This window comes from Tauraco erythrolophus, chromosome 1 (assembly GCF_009769465.1).
Source record: "Tauraco erythrolophus isolate bTauEry1 chromosome 1, bTauEry1.pri, whole genome shotgun sequence".
NCBI lineage: Eukaryota > Metazoa > Chordata > Aves > Musophagiformes > Musophagidae > Tauraco > Tauraco erythrolophus.
Genome location: NC_141465.1, coordinates 7,197,890 through 7,216,558, shown reverse-complemented (window position 1 = coordinate 7,216,558; position 18,669 = coordinate 7,197,890). Strand labels below are relative to the sequence as shown.

Below are 18,669 nucleotides of genomic sequence, written 5' to 3'. Positions count from 1 at the left end.
GCGTCTCATTTAAACCCAAGTAGTCGGTGTGTTTCTAAAAAAATCAGGAGTGTTGCGATGGACATACCGCCGTTGTTCGTGCAAATGCCATATATGTTAACTTCATCCTGTAATAGCAATTCTCTTGTGAATCCTCCATTAAATAGGACATGCCTGAGCAAAGCTGTCAGTCAGCCAGCTCTTAATCGAAGGAATACAAAGGGGTTTCAGCACTGCTGGCAGCCATCAGTTGAACATGAAACTTCTCCCACTTGGATAACCCAGGATGATTGAGAGAGAATCTCAATTTTTGGACAAGATGGAAAGTAAACTGCTCCCCCGAGTGTTGTTGAGAAAAGCCAGAAAAAAATGAGTTTCAGAGGTCCAAATCAAGAAAGCAAGCAACAAAAATTAAATAAAACACACATTACTTTTTACACTTTTTTGGTAAATTTGGGAGACTCGCAGTCAGAGGTGCTAAAGCTGTCCTGTCTGGGTCAACAGCTGGCAGGGGACATCAGCCACAGCAACTCCTGGCACCTTTTCTAGTGTATCAGCAGGCAGATATCCCAGGGCCCAGAGATGTCCTTTCAGGGAGAGCTTCAACTTGTTTTCTGGGGAGGCAGCGGGAGAAAAGGGACAGCAGGAAATAGAGTGCTGCCATGACAGGCTGCTCTACTCCTCCTTCCCTTGTCCATCCATCCATCCATCCATCCATCCATCCATCCATCCATCCATCCATCCATCCATCCCTTTTCATTGCCTACCAGCCAGCCACTCAGCAAGGTGATTTCACATCACAGGGTTCTTCTTTTTCCTGCGAGGTGACCAGAGGCAACCCGAGGACAGACACAAATCTCTGAGTGCTCATCGCTCTGGCTGGGTCCTCTGACTCGAGGGGCACCGTTTGGTGCTGCCCAACACAGACCCCAGCTGTTCGAAGCCCTGGGTGCCCACAGCTTGGGCAGAAGCCACTCGGCACTGCTCAGCAGCTTCCGAGCCGAGGGCCCGGGTTTCCTGGGATGAGTCCCCCGCCACCTACTTCCTTTATTTCACCGCACCCCCAGCTCAGCCCGCCGCCAGCCGCCGCAGCGGCGGGGCACAGACAGGCCTCCGCCGGCTCCCTCGCGAACACCGGCGGGTCCGGGCGGCGCAGCCCCGTGCCCGCCGCCGGCGGGGCGGGGGACGCGGGGTCTGTGCCCCGGGCCCGGGGCGCCTCGGGGGCGCGCAGCGGCGGGCGCGCTGTCCGTCCCCGCGCTACCCCTACGTGTACCCGGGAGCGGCCGTATTTTCCACTGAACCCCAACTCCCCTCGTCAGATTGAGGAACCGCTTTTGCTGCCCGGACGCTGTTTAATCGGCTGCCGGGGCTGTGCGCAGGGGGAGGGCGGCGGGGCGCGGGGCTTTCCCTCCGGAGGAAGGCGGCTAAGGGCGCCCCCCCTCCGCAGACTGCCGCAGCCAGGAGTTTTTCCTGCTACAGTCCTCAAACTTTCCACTGGCCCTGAGGCTTCGTAGTTAACCCTTCTGGCAGCCGCTGAGAGGTTTTCTGAGCTGGCCGAGGAGGGGATCGGAGGCGCCGCGGCCCTCTCCGCCCTGCTCCCGGCTTCTCGTCCCTCAGAAGCAGCAGCACCGCTCGCCCTTGGCAGCCGCCTCCCGCCCCGGGTCCGCGGCCCGGCCGGCGCCTGCCCCTTTAAATGGCGGCCGCGGCCCCGCCGTGCGCCCCGCTGAGGCAGTTAGCGGGCGCCGCGCCGCCCTCGCCCCCCTCCATGGTAAGCGCCGCGGCTGCCGTCTGCGCGCTCCCCGCCGGCCCTCGCCCGCCCCGCCGGCGGGCTCCATGCCCCCGGCCGCTGCCCTGCCGCGGCCCGCCGCCGCGCCGTCCCCCGGGCGAGCCCTCCGTGGCCGGCGGCGGGCTGCGCAGGTAGGTGCGGGGGGCAGGAGCTCCGCTCCTTCCCCCGGGGGACGGGGCGGGCGGGCCGAGGCTGTGGGGCTGTCCCGGAGGCCCAGCGGTGGGATGGGTGCGGGGTCGCCGCGGTCCGCTCCGCCGCCACCGCCCGCTTCCCCGAAAGTTTTTTGGGGCGTCACTTCCCCAAAGTTTTTCGAGGCGAGGCGGGCACGGCCGGGGCGTGGCGGCGGCCCTCCGGGCCCGCGAAGCGCCGGCGCTGCGGGCCCCCGGTGAGGAGGGGCAGCGAGCGTCCCGCGGGGTTGCCGCGGTCTCCGCAGGGAGGGTCTGGGCTGCCGGGAGCCGCCGGGGGAGAGACCCAGCCGCGCCGCGGGGAGGCGGCTTCGGGGTTGCTGTGGCAGCCGCTTAACTCCGGTGACATGGTGGGTCGGGAGCGCCGCTCCCGTGGCGCTAACGGGTCTGTCCGCCGTGCGGGGAGCCGGGGCGGCGAGCGGCAGCTGGCGGAGGTTGCCGAGCCCGTGTGTTTGCGTGGAAAGCCTGCGGAGAGCGGCCCTTCTCCCACGCCCTGTAGCCCGGGGTGTCTCTGCCCGCTGCCTCAGCCCGTGGTTTGCCCTCGAGCGTGCCCGGCCCGGCCCGCCGGCACGGTGTTCGCACCCGGCCTGGCCGTGGGCACGGGTGTGTGCGGGCTTCGGTTCGGCTTGGAGTCGTTCTGGACTCAAACCCAGCGCCGTCGCTCGTCGATGGATCCGGTAGGACAGGCGGTGTTAGTGACTGCTTAGGGCCCCGGTCTGGTTTTGTCCCAGTTAGGTGGCTTGGGACAAGGGCCTTTCTGGGGCTCAGCTTCCTTTCGTGACCTCCCAAGTGAAGAATACTGATATCAAGGGAGAGTGCTGCAGAAGGGTGCTTGTCTTTATAATAAGTGATATCAGCAGAACTGTGTGCCTTTGAAGTGTTGTGCTTGTAATTATATATGGCAAAATACATAATGTATAGTGTAGCTAGTATTAAGTATAAATATTTGATGGTTTTGTATTATATATGTCAGTCCTCTGGTGAATGCTACACCTGCATGACCCTTGTCAAGTTTTGAAAGGTCCCACATGCTAGGGCCGTGCTGCATGTTATGTGCTGATGTTATTCCAACTCTAAATGTCTGTGCAGCTTCAGTGTGCAAGTTGAGGGGTTATGGTGGAAATAAAATACACAGATAAAAAAGTATTAAATGTAGGATACTCTGGAAGAAATGTAAAATCAATGAAAAGGCTGTCTGTCAGTGGGAAGTGTTTCCATGCCACTCGCCTTGGTGGAACTAGCATGTCAAGTTTTTCTTAATATACAGTCGTTCAATGGATTAACCATCTTCTTATTTTACCTTTCTCCTCCGTTGTTGAATTACATACCTGCTGCTTTGTTCACAGGAAGTTCATGAAGTGGATCATGGTCTTATTAGCCAGCTACTTGCTGATTCAGAGGAGACTCTTAGTTCGTGCACAGAGAAAATGCAGAGTCCTGCTCAGTATAGCTGGAGTGCTGACTGGAGCTTTTGGGTAACGTTTTATGTTTCTTCTAACTTGTGTTTTATTTATAAATATGTTACATGTATATTTTAATTTATATATGTGTGTATATGTACTGGCTTTATATCCACAGTTCTCAAGTTGCTGTGTAGTCATGAATTAGTAAAGTGTTCTCTACACATATAGTGAAGTAGGTAATTTTATCATCAGCTTACTAAAGTGTAAGCTGAGACTGAGAGGGGGTGAAGTTGTTTACCTGTTGTCATATATCAAGTTAATGGCAGGACTTCTGGCTTTTGTGCTCAGTCCTGCCTCCTAATTCTTTAACCTATCCAATGCCTCTTTATGCTTTTAGAAAGATGTCGTTGATGCTTTTTAACAGTAAGGGCTGAATTTTGATTCTCAGTGTTGGGCAGTCCTTCTGATGTGCTTTCCTAGTGCCTGTTTTTTGTCAAGTAAACAGGATTGTTTTCGTCAAGAGTAAATAAGCTTTCTGTGGAAGGAATGGGACTTGTGAATAAGAAGGGCAGAAAAGAGGGGTTTGGTTTTGCTCCTCACCAGGGAAATGCCACTGAAGGTGGAGAGTGTAATAATAAATGCTGTCCTTAACACTCTTATCATGCTTTTGATGGATTTCTCTCTCTGCCCTCCAGTGCCATGAGAGAAGGTAAACTTATGGGTGTAGGCTTAGAGCATATGTTTTGCTGTTAGTTTGGTGGATGGGTTGCTGCTGTTGAATAAAAAAGGGGAACACCTGTGTGCAGCCACAGGCAGGGTGACACCTGATCTCATGAGAGACTTAGGTTCTCTTCCTCACAGCTCAGGTTCTCCATCAGGTGGCCTCAGTAAATTTGGTGTGCTTCTGCTTGTGCGTAGGAGCATCATCTGGACTACCGTGTCCTTGTCCTGATGAGGTCAGTGCCGCGTTCGTTGTGCTCGGCAGCTGAAAGATTAAGTAACTAGCAAAGGCTGCAGGGAATCTGTGGCAGAGCTGTGAGCAGAACTCAGGGATCGTATTTCCCAACTCATTTATAAATCTAGCTTGTATATCTTTTCATCCCTCCTGTTCAAACTAAGCAGATGTCCTAATGGTCAGAACACTGATTTTGCATCTCAGGCCCTAGCATAAACTTCCCTCAAAATGCATGTGCACTTTAAAACTGAATGACAGTAGTCTGGAGCCAACAGAAATGGGACAGGCCAAGTGAATCCCAGCAGGTCACAGAATAGTGTTGCTAGGGAGTGAGTGCTTGGACTCTTCAGTATTTTCTCTGCTGTTCTTACAGCAACAAAGACGATACAGGGCTGTTCTGCCTGTGTCCAGCTGTATCTCTGTACTTGAATCGATAGCAAATCATGCTGCACAAACATTGTAACTGCCTGCTATGCTCTTGTTAGATGGGCAATTAGATTGTGTAAACTAACTCTTGATGGTTTGTATACAGCCATTAATGCAGTTGGTAGTTTGTGAGGAAGAAACCTGGCTAGGTCTTGAGGTCAGTTTGTTGGACTTGCAGTTAGCACCTCAGTCTTTCCTTGGTGAGTTTGGCAATCTAAAATAAAGTCAGTAAAGTATAATATGTGAAGAATATAATAGTGCTCTTGGCTTTGCATTTTTAGGTTTGAGACACGTGCTGAAAGTTAGAAGTTTCTTTAGACAGAGCTTTAGGCATGTGTTGCATGTCCTCGCAGTGCCACTCTCTGCTTCCTGTTAGTAGTGTGTGTGTGTAACTTCAGGGGAATGGGATACTTCAGTGTGGTGGCAGCTGCTAAGAGTGTGAGGTGTTATCTGATATGATTAATCGATTGCCTTCTGTCTATGATTTGTACTTCAAGACCTTAGTATTTGTTTGAAGTTAGCGTTTAGCTGGTTCTGCAAATATGACCTTGTGGTCAAAACAGAAGGAATTGTGTAAATACTTCCCTTTTATAAGATAGTGCTGTGGCTTGCAAGGTTCTAGCTTTACTGTGTATGTCACTGGGTAGTTTTCAAAACCTCTCAGTCTGGTTGTAGGAGGCTGTGGTACTCATTTTCTCAGCTTCAAGGGGACTGAACTTATAAGTAGCAAGAGACAGAAAGTCACAAATTCAAGGCAAAAAACTAAAATCTTCTAATTAAAACAGTATGTTATTGGCATCTTTCCCTGCTCTTCTAGACAGAAAATATGTTTTAATAACTGCCATGGTTGATGATCAGCTGCTGAGTGTATAAACAAATCATTAAAACTCCCTAAATACTGAGTCATAGTAAACGTGTAGGTGATAACGCGAAAGGCAGCTTGTTGCAGCGTACAAAGTGTGTGTCATTAACATCTGACAAAGGATGATCTTGGTGTCCTGTGGCAGGTGTGATTTGTTATGCTCGTTCTTGCTCCAGAGTCAGTAGAAGTAAGGAATTGCTACAATGGCAAGGCTAGCCCGTGGTAGCATCCCGGGATCAGCTTTGGTTGCCTGGGTTATTTGCTAAGTATGTACTCTTGCTTCTCTGGCGATGGAAACCATATGTGGATGTTAGAGCCTGACTGGTTTGACTTCAATTTTTCATGGATTTGAGTGGGAGTAGGCAGTTGTGCCATGCCTTTGGAAGTAAGGCCAGGTATCATAAATGCTCAAGAGGTGCTGTGAGCACATGTAATTAGCAGCAAGCTAGGGCTGGGAGCCTCTGGGATATAATCTCTTTCCTGAGTATGGTGAGTGGGGAGAAGGAAGGGTAGCAGAAAAATTAGCAGGAAAGGAAGAAAAGAAGAGAGTCCTAAAATGCATTATTTTTACCGATCTCTAAAAAAAATAATACTTTGTATAGCTTTATTGAAAAATTTTGAGAAATAATTATTTTTCTGTACTACTGTAAGCACTTCTTAAGCTGGTAGTGGTACTAACTGCTGGCTTTAAGTTGTGTGTTTTTTTGGCTGGTTGTGGGTGTGGTTTTTTGTGGTATGGTGTTTTTTTGAACATTGTTCCTTGGAGATGGACTGGAGGAAGAAAAAAAAGCTTGCTTGCAAACTTAATCTCAGGGGTTTCCCTCTTCACTGGAACCTGTGAAGCTTACTTTTGATTAAATAGTTCTAGTTTTGGCAACTGCAAAGAGAATTGATGAAAATCAAAGATGCTTTGGAAGTTGTTACACCTGGAAGCCCTATCTCAAGATTCTGAATTTGCATTTTATCCTTTTTACGCTCTTTGTACTGAAATATAATTAAATTTAATATCCTTGGAAGAAGAAACTCATGAAAATCTTAAGTTTTCTCCTGCTGTAATGAAGAAGGTAAAGGTGAATGAGGAAGCTAATGAAAAGGATCCTTGCATTAAAAGTCAGGGTGTTCTGTCTGGGGACTCTAGTTTCTAGTAATAAACAGCGAAAGTAAGTTCATAAATGTCTACAATAAGAAGAATGCCTGTGGAAAGAAAGAACAAAAAAGTAAGTCCTTCCCTTGCAATGAAAAGGTAGGTGGAAAGAGTCAAAATTAAATGAGCATCTTGGAAAATTGTTTTTGTCTGGGAGGCTTGTTTAAGAATTTGAGAACATGAGGTGCCAAGAAGGTGTTGGAAAGAATAATAAAACACGCTCTATGCAGTGTAATGTCAGTTGAAAGAGTTGGTCAGCATGAACGGGTACAACAATAGAAGCAAACAAACAAAATGGAGAAAAGTGAAAGTAAGCCATTTATTTTTCATAGTACAAGAACAACTGAGGTAGCACAAGCTTTGGAAAAGGATTTTGAATTTTGATAAACACAGATTTGGTTTCTGTGAGAAAGAACTAGTCTGTGGGAGCATGTGCCAATACGTGTGCCAAGAACATGATAAACATATGTGACTCAAACCTGCACAGGAGGGATGCAGATAAGTTCTTGCAGCACAGATACAAGTTGAAATACTTTGGGGCCCAAGACTAGTAAGGGTTAAGTGAAATATTTCTTGCATCTGTAGCTGCTTGAACACTTCTTCCACCTTTCTCTGAAGACTCATGTTCACTCTGGGAATGTTTTACTGGGCTTGTTAAATAGGTGACTATGTTTTGGCAGACTGGTATTTAAGGCCCTCTGACAGTTGCTTCATCTCCTGTGTTGTGTACTTGGTATGTTACTTCTGAAGAAAGCTTTTCTTCTCATCTGTGCCTCTAAATGCTTGGCTTGTGAAGGAGAAACATCACTGTTTGTGGCATCGGAGGACGATTTTTAGCCTCCTTCTTGTTTGCTGATATGAAGCAGTCTGCTAAGGAGGATGAGAATTGGCTAACTGCCGTAGGTGTCCAAAGAAAATAAAAATCTTAAGCATACTTATGCTTTTTTTTTCCTGAAATGTCGTAACTTTAGTATAAATAGCTTTTGCTGTACTTGTAGCACTGGTATGTTGTTTGTTTACTGATCGGAAATCTCTAGAATAAGTGTTTGGGGTTTTTTTGAGTCCTGCAGCAGCACTGATTATACAGAAGCTATGTTTTAAAATGGTAAGAAAAGATAAACTGTAGTTCTGACTAGCCTTTGAACATGGCTGATGAGGCTGCAGTGTTTTTCTCACTTATTTTAGCCCAGAGAATCTCTTTGCTGCTGTTGATGCAGCTCTAAACTGAGCACTGGATAGATCTGACTGCCATTGAGTTCGTGTGTTCTGAAAAAAGACTGCCAGTTGGTGCCCTGTCTAAATAAGCTTTCCCAAGCTGCAGTAGTGGGAATTTCTATATAAAATGAATTATTATTACACACACCTAAAGAATTAGTTTAGAATCTGAAAGCTAAGTTAAATAAATGAGGAAGAAAATACTTTAGATTTGTGTGGTTTATTTATTTTGTAAGTCATTGGGAGCAAAACCATCAGAAACGCGATGTCATTCAGAAAATCAGCATGGAGTTGGTTAAATGGTGGTATCTGTTTAATGAGAGAGGAATTCATATCTTATGGAACGAAAGCTTTAAAAGGCAAATCTAGGAGATGGAAGTTAAGTTCTTTTTTTGGTCTTTGGTTTGGTTACAGCTTTTATTTTTCAGTATTCTGCAAACAAGCAGTGGTGTAACATTGTCTTTAAGCCTGCTACACGTGAGCTACTTGCTTCCCTTTGGAGGGAAAGATGACTGATAAACAAAACTCTACAGGATGTGATTGCTTAGTGGTACATTTAATTAAGTCAACAGCAGCAACTAGGAGTGGAAAATTCTCCAGAAAATGTTTAAGGAAAAAAAAAATCTGAAATTTTTTGTCAAGATTTAGATGATTTGGGACACCTACTGACCTATCCAAAAACATAAGGGCATTCTAGACAAGAATTTTGGCTTTTCTGCTAATGACTGCTCTGGATGTTACGCTTTTTTCTCATCCTATGCAGCAGATGGTTGTGCAGTAATTGAGCTATGTTGAGATTCCTTGGTGATATGGGCAGCATTTTAAAAATTACGTGGAGTAAGTGTTTTTTTAGGTATTGCTTTTTTTATTGAAGTTTCTTGCAGAGTCAGTAAAGACTACACTTGGGATATTCATGCACAAAGTGTAACTTTGGTGATATGTTCAGATTGTATATTTGTTACTGCAACCCCCTAAAGCCCCTGGGGCAATGACAGATAAAAGTCATTCAGGACTTCCACCTGCTCGTATGACCTCTCAGCTGCTTCTGTTTTCTGCTGTTCCTACCCACCAGGACTCAAGATACCATCTCTTGTTCAGAATGAGTGTAGGGATGTGATCATGACCCACGGTGTGTATGTAGCTCCCTTTGCATTCCATTTTTGTATGAAGTTGAAAAAAAAATTATGTATGATCTGTCTGTGCTGAAAATAGTTCAACTCTGGTAGCAGCTTTTAATATAAAAATGGCTAAGAGTAAAATCTGCATTTGGTTTCTAAGGTAGAAAAGGAAGAGATCAAATTAGGTGTTTCATGAGAAAAATAGTTTTGGGGCAATTGCTTGGTGAGTGCTATTTTCCATGTAATTTCAGATGCAGTAGGTCTACTTACAGGCTTAAGGTGATGACCAGTGTGATTTATACCAACACAGTTCATGTAGTTGGGTACAGTCACTACTGCATTTAACTACGTACTACTGTTGTAGTTTCTCAAATACATTCCTCCTGGTTTTCACTGTAGTCCTCATCCAAAATATTTATGTATTCTTCTGTGAGTTCCTGAAAAGTAAATAGCACAGATCAGTTATTACATCTGAAGTGCTAATGAAAGTGAAATAAATCTTTTGAGAAGTCCGATTTTTTTTTTTTTTTTTTTTTTTCCAAAATATATCTTGCTATGACTCTTACTACCAAGGGGTTTATTTGTTTCCTTCATGACCTTTCTCTTCTGACTGATACTCAGGCACTGTTACTAAACTTAAATACAAATCAGAGATGCCAGAGTCCAGTTCTGGAAGAGTAAGAAGGGAAAGTGGGACTGAGGTATGCCATTCTTTTGCTTCTATATTTAGCTACTTTTGTATTAAGTAATCTCGGCGGGACTTTGTCACAGGTAATGAACATGAGAATTCAGAAGTAATGTGATTTTGTTACTCTATTGTATGAGGTCGTGTCCCACCCCCCTGCCCCAATCTAGATTTTTTCCCCTACTTATTAAACAGATCAATTAAGTCTAAAGACAAGTATTTTGAATTTTTTGCATTACTTAAGCAGCCTCCAGTGAAAGATCAGGTGAAGGAACAGATGTTCTTAACAAATAACATTGCCTAATTGTTCCGTACACATGCAGTAGGAAGAAATGTGAGTCAGATGAAACTGCTGTTCAGAAAGGAATGCGTTTTTTGTTCAAAAGGAAATCATCTTTCTGAGCTTTTAATTGCCATTGCATCATATTAGTTAGTACACTTATGGCTGTTGAAATCTGGACAATGTAGTTACCAATTAAACTGGGGAGCAGACAAATTGTCTGAGCAAAGGATAACTTGGTGTTGGGAGGGTGACAAACTCATTTCAATTAATCTTAAAATAGTAGCTGCAAAGTTCATACAAACACTTGGTTTATATGTATTAAGTTTGTTTTAGAACTGGGTGTATTGTGGGGTTTTTTTGCTTTTTTCCCCAAATCCTTTAAATCCTTAAAAAAAAAAAAAAAAGAAGAAAGGTTTTTTAAATCCTTTTGGTAATTTTATCACCAATCCTTGTGATAAATTGCTTTAAAAAAATGGTTTGAATGCTACATCTTTGAAGCCAGAAAAGTAGGTACAGATGCACAAGTTTTGCCTAGCTCCTTTTCATTTTAGGGACTTAAGACTCTTGTGATCTTGTCTTGTACTAGTGTCTTGAGGAGGCAGTACAAAACACAGTCTCTGGCAGAGGCATTATAGGCATAATTTACCACCAAAGAAATTATTGCCAGCTACAGATGGTATTGATGAGGATGCTGAGTAAATCTGAGATTGGAGCATCTTGCCTCTTGGAAGAGCTAAAAGAGTTTCTGATTCGGAGTTGGGGAAGATGTTTTTCTATGGAAGAGTCCAAATCTCTTGAACTTCTTGATTAACCTTCTTATTTAAAATGTGTTTATTTCAAATAAACTCAGAGGTTCTTGGTAGCAGTTATACAAACAATTGTATTGGAAACTGAAATTACCAGCCTTGTTGCTAACTGCAAACTTCCAGACTCAGGTGTTTAATCAGCTGAAGGCGGTGCTATCTTATAAACAGGAAACGCACTGAAATCACTTTGTGCTCGTGCAACTTCTGAGCCTGAGTCAGTCATATCCAGGCTTTGGCAGAGCCTTTGAGATCACTGAGTCCTCTTCCTGTCTTTTCTGATGGAAAGAAATCGCTGATGAATATTTTTCGGTATAGATTTGCCTCCCAATATTTTGCTGCCCTTTCAGCACAGATTCCCTGTGACATATCCTGGCTTTGCTTTGGGAAGGCAGAAGAGTTGCCTCGTTTTTCTGGTGAAACCAGTTCCTGCTACTTACGTATGTAGCTGATCTTGACAACAGGACTGCCTGTGACCTAAAGTACCACCACCCAGATAGGTGCTTCATCATAGTGAGCAGCTGTGGCTGGCAGAATGGCCTCGTCGTGTTCAATTATCTTCTCCTTTCAGGCATTCTGATTTAAATCTGATTGTAGGAGTGATCAAAATGTCTTAAAATGTATTTTTCTGTTTCTTCTCTCTCAGTAGGGCTGTGCTAGGAGAGGGATCTCTCCCTGCTGTGGAGTGAGTCACTAGCTCTGCGTTTAGCCACGTGCCAAAGGGGTTCCCACGTGTGGCTGGGCCTTCAGTGGGTGAGGTGGGTGCAGCGTGGAGAGAACTGCCTCTTCTCCTGTAGCTCTGAAACCCTGTGCGTGTTGTGATAGCTTCTAGGGATGCAGTCTTGCAGCTGGGGATGGGCGGGTGGTGCCATGCAGCAAAGAGGGGCTCCACAGCTGCCTGTTGCAGCAGTGGCTCATGGTCTGTGCAGGGTGAAGCTCCTATGTAGCCTGCTGTTTCCTCTGTAGTCTTCCTCTCTTCCAGAACAGCTCCCTACACAAGCAGCAGCTGGAGCCTGACCATGTAGTTACTTGCAGAAATGCAGCAGGCAGGCCCTAGCTGAGGCAGATGGAAAGGCACAGACAGCACAAAGGACACAGAACCAGAGGTAGGCCTACTCTTCCCCTTTTGGAGCCAGCCGAGAGGTCTGATGGGCATGCAAAGCCCTGTATCCTGTAGCTCAAAGTCTCTGCTCTGTGCCTGTGAAGAACTGAGCTCTGGGCAGCTGGTGGAGGGGCGAGTGATAGCATGCTTGTTTTGGGAACGTGGGTGTGCATGAAGCATGCCCTGATCTCCTCCTCTCGATGCTCTGGAGCTCAGACTGAGGAGGTCTCTTAGCAAGGGCTTGACTTACAAAGTGAAGAACAGTCAACTCTTGTGTGAGAGTAGGTTTGGGTCTGTGCAGAGTTACCAGGTATAGATGTACTCTGCCTTTAAGACTGGTGCACAGGCTGTAGCCTTCAGTGATGCAGAGAGGAGGAGTGCTGGGCGTTGAGTGCTCCTTTCCAAGCTGGTGTTTCCCTGGTGATGGTACTTTCCTCTGCTGTCCCCTTTGGGACTTTTGTGAACTTGAAATGACCTGTGCTACTGCAGTCTGCCTCCCAAAATCCATTTAGATTATAGTGATTTTAGATTGGAGCTGGGCAGCTCTGTGTGCCCCCCTCCTGTTAAGTTTTCTTTAACTGCTTACTGCAGCGTTTGGTGTGTGTGTTCTGCAAGGCTGGTGTGTTTCAGCCTGTTTTCCAAGCTGGCGTGCAAGCAGAGGCTGGCAGAACGCTTGCTAGTCCTGCTGGATGGTGTCCAGCACCGGCTCTGAACAAGTGTGCGTGCGTGGGAGCTGTAGAGGCTGCCTGAGCATTGGCCAGGGTCTTGCAGAGGCTGCAGGCAGCTAGAGGAGGAGGAATGTGTAGGGGGTGTGTGTCTCTTCTGACTATGTTAGTTTCATGCTTCCATCAGTTTTATTTCTGAAATGGAGCATATGCTTTGCCTCTCACTGCATGTGTCAAACTTGAGATTTTATACCCAAATCAGAGTTGTTATGAAAGTACATAGGCTTCACTGTTTAAAAATGCTTTACAACACTTATTTGCAGAAAGTCAGTACTGAATACTGCAAAGCAATTGCTTCAGAATAAGCAGGGGATATTCTAAATCCAAGCTATTTTTTTTTTTTTTCAGGAGAAAGTCTGTAATACTACTAATCATAGAATAGTTTGGGTTGGAAGGGATCTCAAAGATCATCTAGTTCCAACCCCCCTCCCATGGGCAGGGGCACCCTTCACTATGCCAAGTTGCTCAAAGCCTCATCCAACCTGGCCTTGAACACTTCCAGGGATGGGGCAGCTACAACTTCTCTGGGCAACCTGTTCCAGTGCCTCACCACCCTCAATGTAAAAAATTTCTTCCTTATATTTAATCGAAATCTCCCCTCTTTCAGTTTAAAGCCATTGGCCCTTGTCCTATCACTACATGCCTTTGTAAAAAGCCCCTCTCCAGCTTTCTTGTAGACCCCTTCGGGTACTGGAAGGCTGCTATAAGATCACCCCAGAGCCTTCTCTTCTCCAGGCTGAACAGCTTCAATGACAAGAGGCTTTCTCATTATTGATAAGAAGGTTATCAGCTTGTTTCCCAAGGACTTTGTTGGAATAGCTTCAGCTGAACCCTATTTCAATGAAATGTAATGGCTGTGAAATTGAGCTAATTCTGGTAGGATCTTGAAGGAGAGACCTGGGAGGGGTCCTCACCTGTTCTAAACTGAAATACTTTGTTAAAAAAATTTTCAGGATCTTTTCTACTATTTTTTTCTAAAGAACATTGAAAAATAATAATCTTTAACTGATTGTGCAACTTACAGTTCTCCAAAGAAATGCCTTTACATCTTTCATCTTTTAAACATTAAGTCTGAGTTTTCTTTCTGCTTGGGAAGAAAGTCAAATTTAAAAATTCTTCACAAAAGTGGTACTTTTGTTCTATTTCTAGTTATATAACCTGATGTTAGCAGCATAGTTGCCAGTATTTCATATGATGCTAAATTTTCTTGTCTGTCAAAATTGTAATCATGACAATTTTAGTTGTGGATTTGGTAGGCTGTTTTCCAAGCTATGCTCCGACATGGTTTGATATCTGTACTTGCATAGTCAAAGTTCAGGTATGAGACTTTGTCTTGTTTTGGAAGGACCAGGTGGCCACTGAGTGCAGAAAATGACCAGGCCTCTGTGAGCAGGACTCCAGTGCAGCCAAGTTCATGTCACATCATGGAGTAAACAGTTGTGATGCAGATCTCCCTGCTCAGTAGTCAACCAGAACCGCTTTTCAGACAAACAGCGTCTTATGTGTCAGGTCAATGACAACTTGACGAGACTGATGTCCGCAGTGGAGCCGTTGAGGTCTGGACTACTGTTGAGGTGTTGTAGGGCACAGGGCTTTTGATGTGCTAGATCTGGCCCTGAAAATAAATGGGAGCATCGTCCCTTTCGGAAGTACCCAGTGTAGTCAGTTTGATGACACTGGGTGTCAGATACTTTGTAAGTAAGTCACCCGAAGTGAGGTGGTGGTGCTCTTCAGGTCTTGCGAGTGGTTCTTTCCCTGTGCAAGTTTAATATTCTTGTGCTTCAAGAGAAAGAAGAGTAAGTTACTATCAGTAAAACTTCTGAATGCTGAGTAATTGAAAGTAATTTCTAACCAAATTTTTCTGTGATTCTGTCAAGGAATGGTCAGTGAAAATAGAACACTAACAGAGCGGATCTGGACTGTTTGCTTGTGACAGGGTTAAACAGAGAATGAGTCTGACACTTTCAAAATACATCCTTGTGCTTGTTTTCAGAAGAAATGGAAAACTCTGCCCGAGAGCTGTGAACAGGTAAGGGAGACTGGTAGTCACGTGGAGGTGTGCTTCTACTGTGATTCTGTGCCCAGTAGCAAATGTGAGTTGGATTTATGTGTGTTTGCAGTGACTCCTGCAATGCTACGTCTAGCTCTCACGAAGGACATGGAAAATAAGGGGGGATTCAGAAGAGCCATGAGAATAAGTCTGAAAAAAATCTTTTTGCTACTAGACTTGAAGCTTAATCCCTACCCCAAAAGAAGATACGGGGTAATTTGCTCACAATCTGAAAATAATTTGCAAAGTGAAGATAAGATTAACCAACAGACCGCTAGAAGAACTATCCATACCTCGGATGGATTTTTCCGTCAGGGTGATTTTTAATTTAAGAAGGTAGAAGGTAAAATTTTTTTTTTTTTCTTTCTTTCTCAAAGGGATTTCGTCATCGCCACTCTGGTTTTAAAGCAGGAGCTAAACTGTGAGATAGCTGTGGCTCGTGTGCTATAGATTAGACTGTGGGATCATAATGAACTTTTCTGGACTGAAGAAAGAAACGGCTGCAGTGCCATCACCGTTTCTCTGATGGAAAGGCCTCTCAGACTGGGCATGTTTTACAGGGAGCCTCAGCAGAGAGACTGCCACCTCAGTGTGCCGTGGGAGTTGTTCTTGTCCTTATAGACAAGCCTGCCTGAATCTGTTTCAGAGTACATGAAGTCTTAAGTTTGCCTGCCTTAGGCTGCTAGATGAGGCTTTTGTTCAGGGCTGTCCACTTGGCTCTCTCCTAGCCCAGTGAGGTTTTAGTCTCACTGAAAAGAGGCTGTTGTGGTGTTTTGTTTTGTTTTGTTTTTTTCCCACTCTCCCCTACCAGATAAGTTTCAAGAATATTTGTAGTCTTTTTGTATAAAATCAAAATTGTCTTTGACTGTGTTGTTCTGCTGGAGGCTATTTTCTTTTTCTTTCTCCTGATGCTAAGCAGGATTTTAGATGAATTTGAAGAGGGGGAGGGGAAACAATGCATTCTTCAATAGAAATGCAATGATTTTTGCTAGGGTATTTAATGTTTGTTTTAATGGGCTAGTGTAGGATTAAAAAGTACTTTCATCCTAATCATGTCTCTAAACTTGTTTTTGACCATGTCTAGAAACTTCATAGGAAAATACAGGTGAAGGTCTTCCATCTTTGGGGAATAGAACATCAGGTAGTCTTTAAGGGGAGCGTAGGTAGTGGCATGGATTTACTTGCTTGTAGACAGAGGAGCAAAGCCATGAATCTCGTTGGCCGTATTTTGATGGTTAAATGAGCATAAAAGTTCTGAGCATAAAAGAGGAGAAGGTTGGACAGCTTGCTTGTAGGCTTGTTGGTTTCTGGGACCCCAAGCACTTGGTGGTAACCGATACCAAGACTAAAGCTTGGTGGGATGCACGTGTGCATCTGATGAGGTGACATGAGAGTTGTATTACTCTAGTGGTGAGGTCAGTTTACCTGTGTTCTCAGCTGTTTGTATTCATAGCTGTGTGTCGGAACTATAGAATGCAAATTGTCAGGTAACGTGGGTTTTGTGGTGTCTCAAAACAAAAGGAAAATACTAACAAAGCAAATGCAAAATTATTGCTGTCATTAGCAAATGTTAAAAAAATGTGCATGCTGTTCTGCTGAGGTTGATTGACTATTTGCATGCTTAGTTATATGTGCAATTAAATAATTTCCTAATGACAAGGTGAGAAGGTGTAGCTTAATTTCCCCCCACAGTTTGCCAAATGGCTCAAATTATTTGCAGTGTCCGTCCTTTGAAGATATAAATGTGAAGGGAAGCTGTTTAACAACCTTCTGTCATATAAATAACCCAGTCCTATTTAAGTTAACATATTTTTCTGGAACATGACTTTATATAGTTGGTCTCTGGTCCATTTCTAAACAAGGTATAAGAATCACTTGGTTATGTGTCTTCAAGTAGTATCTGGTTCTTGCATAACTGTCTTCTGTAAAACTTTCTAGATGAGGCTGGAAAGGTTTTTCCGCTTATGCTATTTTACAGAGGTTTCTGGTATATTTTGAGGTTTCAGATAAAGAATGCTAATATGTTGTTGGCTGAACTTAATGATTTTCTTGGTGATTAAATATAGCGTACCCATAAATGCCTAAGATTATCCTCAGGCAAAGTGTTTGCCTGGTGATTTATAATTAAACTTAAAAATGTGCATGTGTTAAAAATGAGTTGCTGTTTTCATCTCTTAAATGTCATACTGCGGGCGAATTTATGCCTTTCTTCTTTTAATATTCAGTGGTAAGTTTTGTAACCCAGAGGTGGCAACCTACCTCAAATGGTACCATGTCTTAGATATTATAATGGTGATTGAGAGATGCTGCATTCATAGAAATGAAAAAAGCTCATTTTCCTCACTTTAAGGGGATTGATAATGCTAATAGTGTTAATATTGTCCCTGTTGTTTACCAAGTCCATCAATCACCAAGCCACATACTGAGGGTGTAATAATTAGAGATTTAACTGAGCTAGTTTTCCTACAAAGTAAGGAAAAGATAAGGTTAAAAAGCCTCACTGTTTTTTCTGCTGATTAGACATAAAGATTCGGAGCTGGCTCTTCATAAATGTTGTAAGAACTCAGTAGAAATCTACAATTAATAAGAGGATTTCTTATAGCCTGTTTGTCACTTGTGACAAAAAAACACTTTTAAATGCCAGCAAGGGTTTCTTAGACAAGCAATAGCAGGTTTTATGCTCTAGAGAAATTCCACTTTTAAGTAAAACTCAAGATATCTTGAATTTGGATTCTTGGAGCTGTTGAACTGGCTGATTCAGGCACTAAAATTGTGATAGTGTAATGTTCCTGTTCTCCTCTTGCTTCTTTTTGTCTTATAACCACAAAAATGCTTAAATTCATTGTAGCTCTTAATCTTTTATCTTTTCTGTATACAGTGTGCTTGAGAAATGACTTCCCTCCTTAAAAGCATGGCTTCTTAAATTATGGCTTCATAAGTCAGGCTTGAAGACTGTGAACTTTCTTCTGCTCTCATGGCAGACCAGTTCTTTCTTCCCCTTGTACGTTAGTGCTGTCACCACAAGCTCAGACTTCAGTCAGTTGAGGTGTGAACTGTGTAAGCTATAGGGTCTCTGGAGCTACAAGTGGAAACTTTACGGATCCAAGTTAGCTTTTCATTGTTCTCTGTGTTTCTTTCCAGAGTAATTGCAAAGAACTTGTTTTCTTGGAAGTGCTGCAGTCATCAGATGCCTGTTTCAGATCAGTTAAAAATGTGTGTTTCGGGGCACCATGTGCAAGGCCACATAACCTAGCCTGTTTACTTTCGTAGAGGAAGACCATAGCCTGTCTACTTTAGTAGGTGACACGCTCTCCAAGAATGTTATTTTCATAATCTCAGAAATAGCTGAAATATAAGTGGAAGCATACAGCTTAAAGGATGTGTCTGCTGTTGCTCTGCTAGTTGCACCTAAAGCTTTCATGCTTACTTTTCTCAGAAGAGTAGGGGTGGATGTATCTTCTCTTTCCCTCCCTCACTGCTTTTTTACATTGCAATGCTCAGAATACTAGTGGACAGCAAATATGTACTCACCAGTGGTCAGACTTAAAGACTTTCTTTTATTGATGGTAATGGAAGGTAACACAAACATGTTTTTTTAAAGCTGAACTGAGTCAGGGCGACTTTACCCTCTCATATGTTAGATGCACTTAAACATCTGACCTTGAAGTAGCACTTACGTGTTCTTGTGGCCAAAGAGCCCCGTTCTCAAGTATCGGTAGATGACAGACCATCATAGGGTGCTTGTGTGTGTGTGTAGGGTGATGTTCAGGGAACTTATGAACTGCAAGAAGCAGGAATCTCTTTTGTGGAAAATAGCAAAATGTGAAAATCTTGATGAGGTGGGACACTATTTGCACTGGTTTATTAAAAGACCCTGAAGCTGAAGATAAGTCTTCATTCTGGGATTGTTTTGACAACAAGCATGGACATAATGAAAGGGTAGTGATG

At 44.0% G+C, this 18,669-nt stretch overlaps 1 protein-coding gene across 1 annotated transcript in view; it reads left to right on the top strand.

Moving 5' to 3' along the window:
* The first annotated feature begins 1,812 nt into the window (after window positions 1–1,812).
* GRAMD1C (GRAM domain containing 1C) overlaps window positions 1,813–18,669 on the top strand; it is a 54,076-nt gene continuing 37,219 nt past the window's right edge. Inside the window, exons 1-2 of the mRNA XM_086620334.1 lie at window positions 1,813–1,896; window positions 3,297–3,425. Coding sequence (XP_086476460.1) covers window positions 1,813–1,896; window positions 3,297–3,425 — 213 coding nt within the window. The remainder of the gene's footprint in view (window positions 1,897–3,296; window positions 3,426–18,669) is intronic.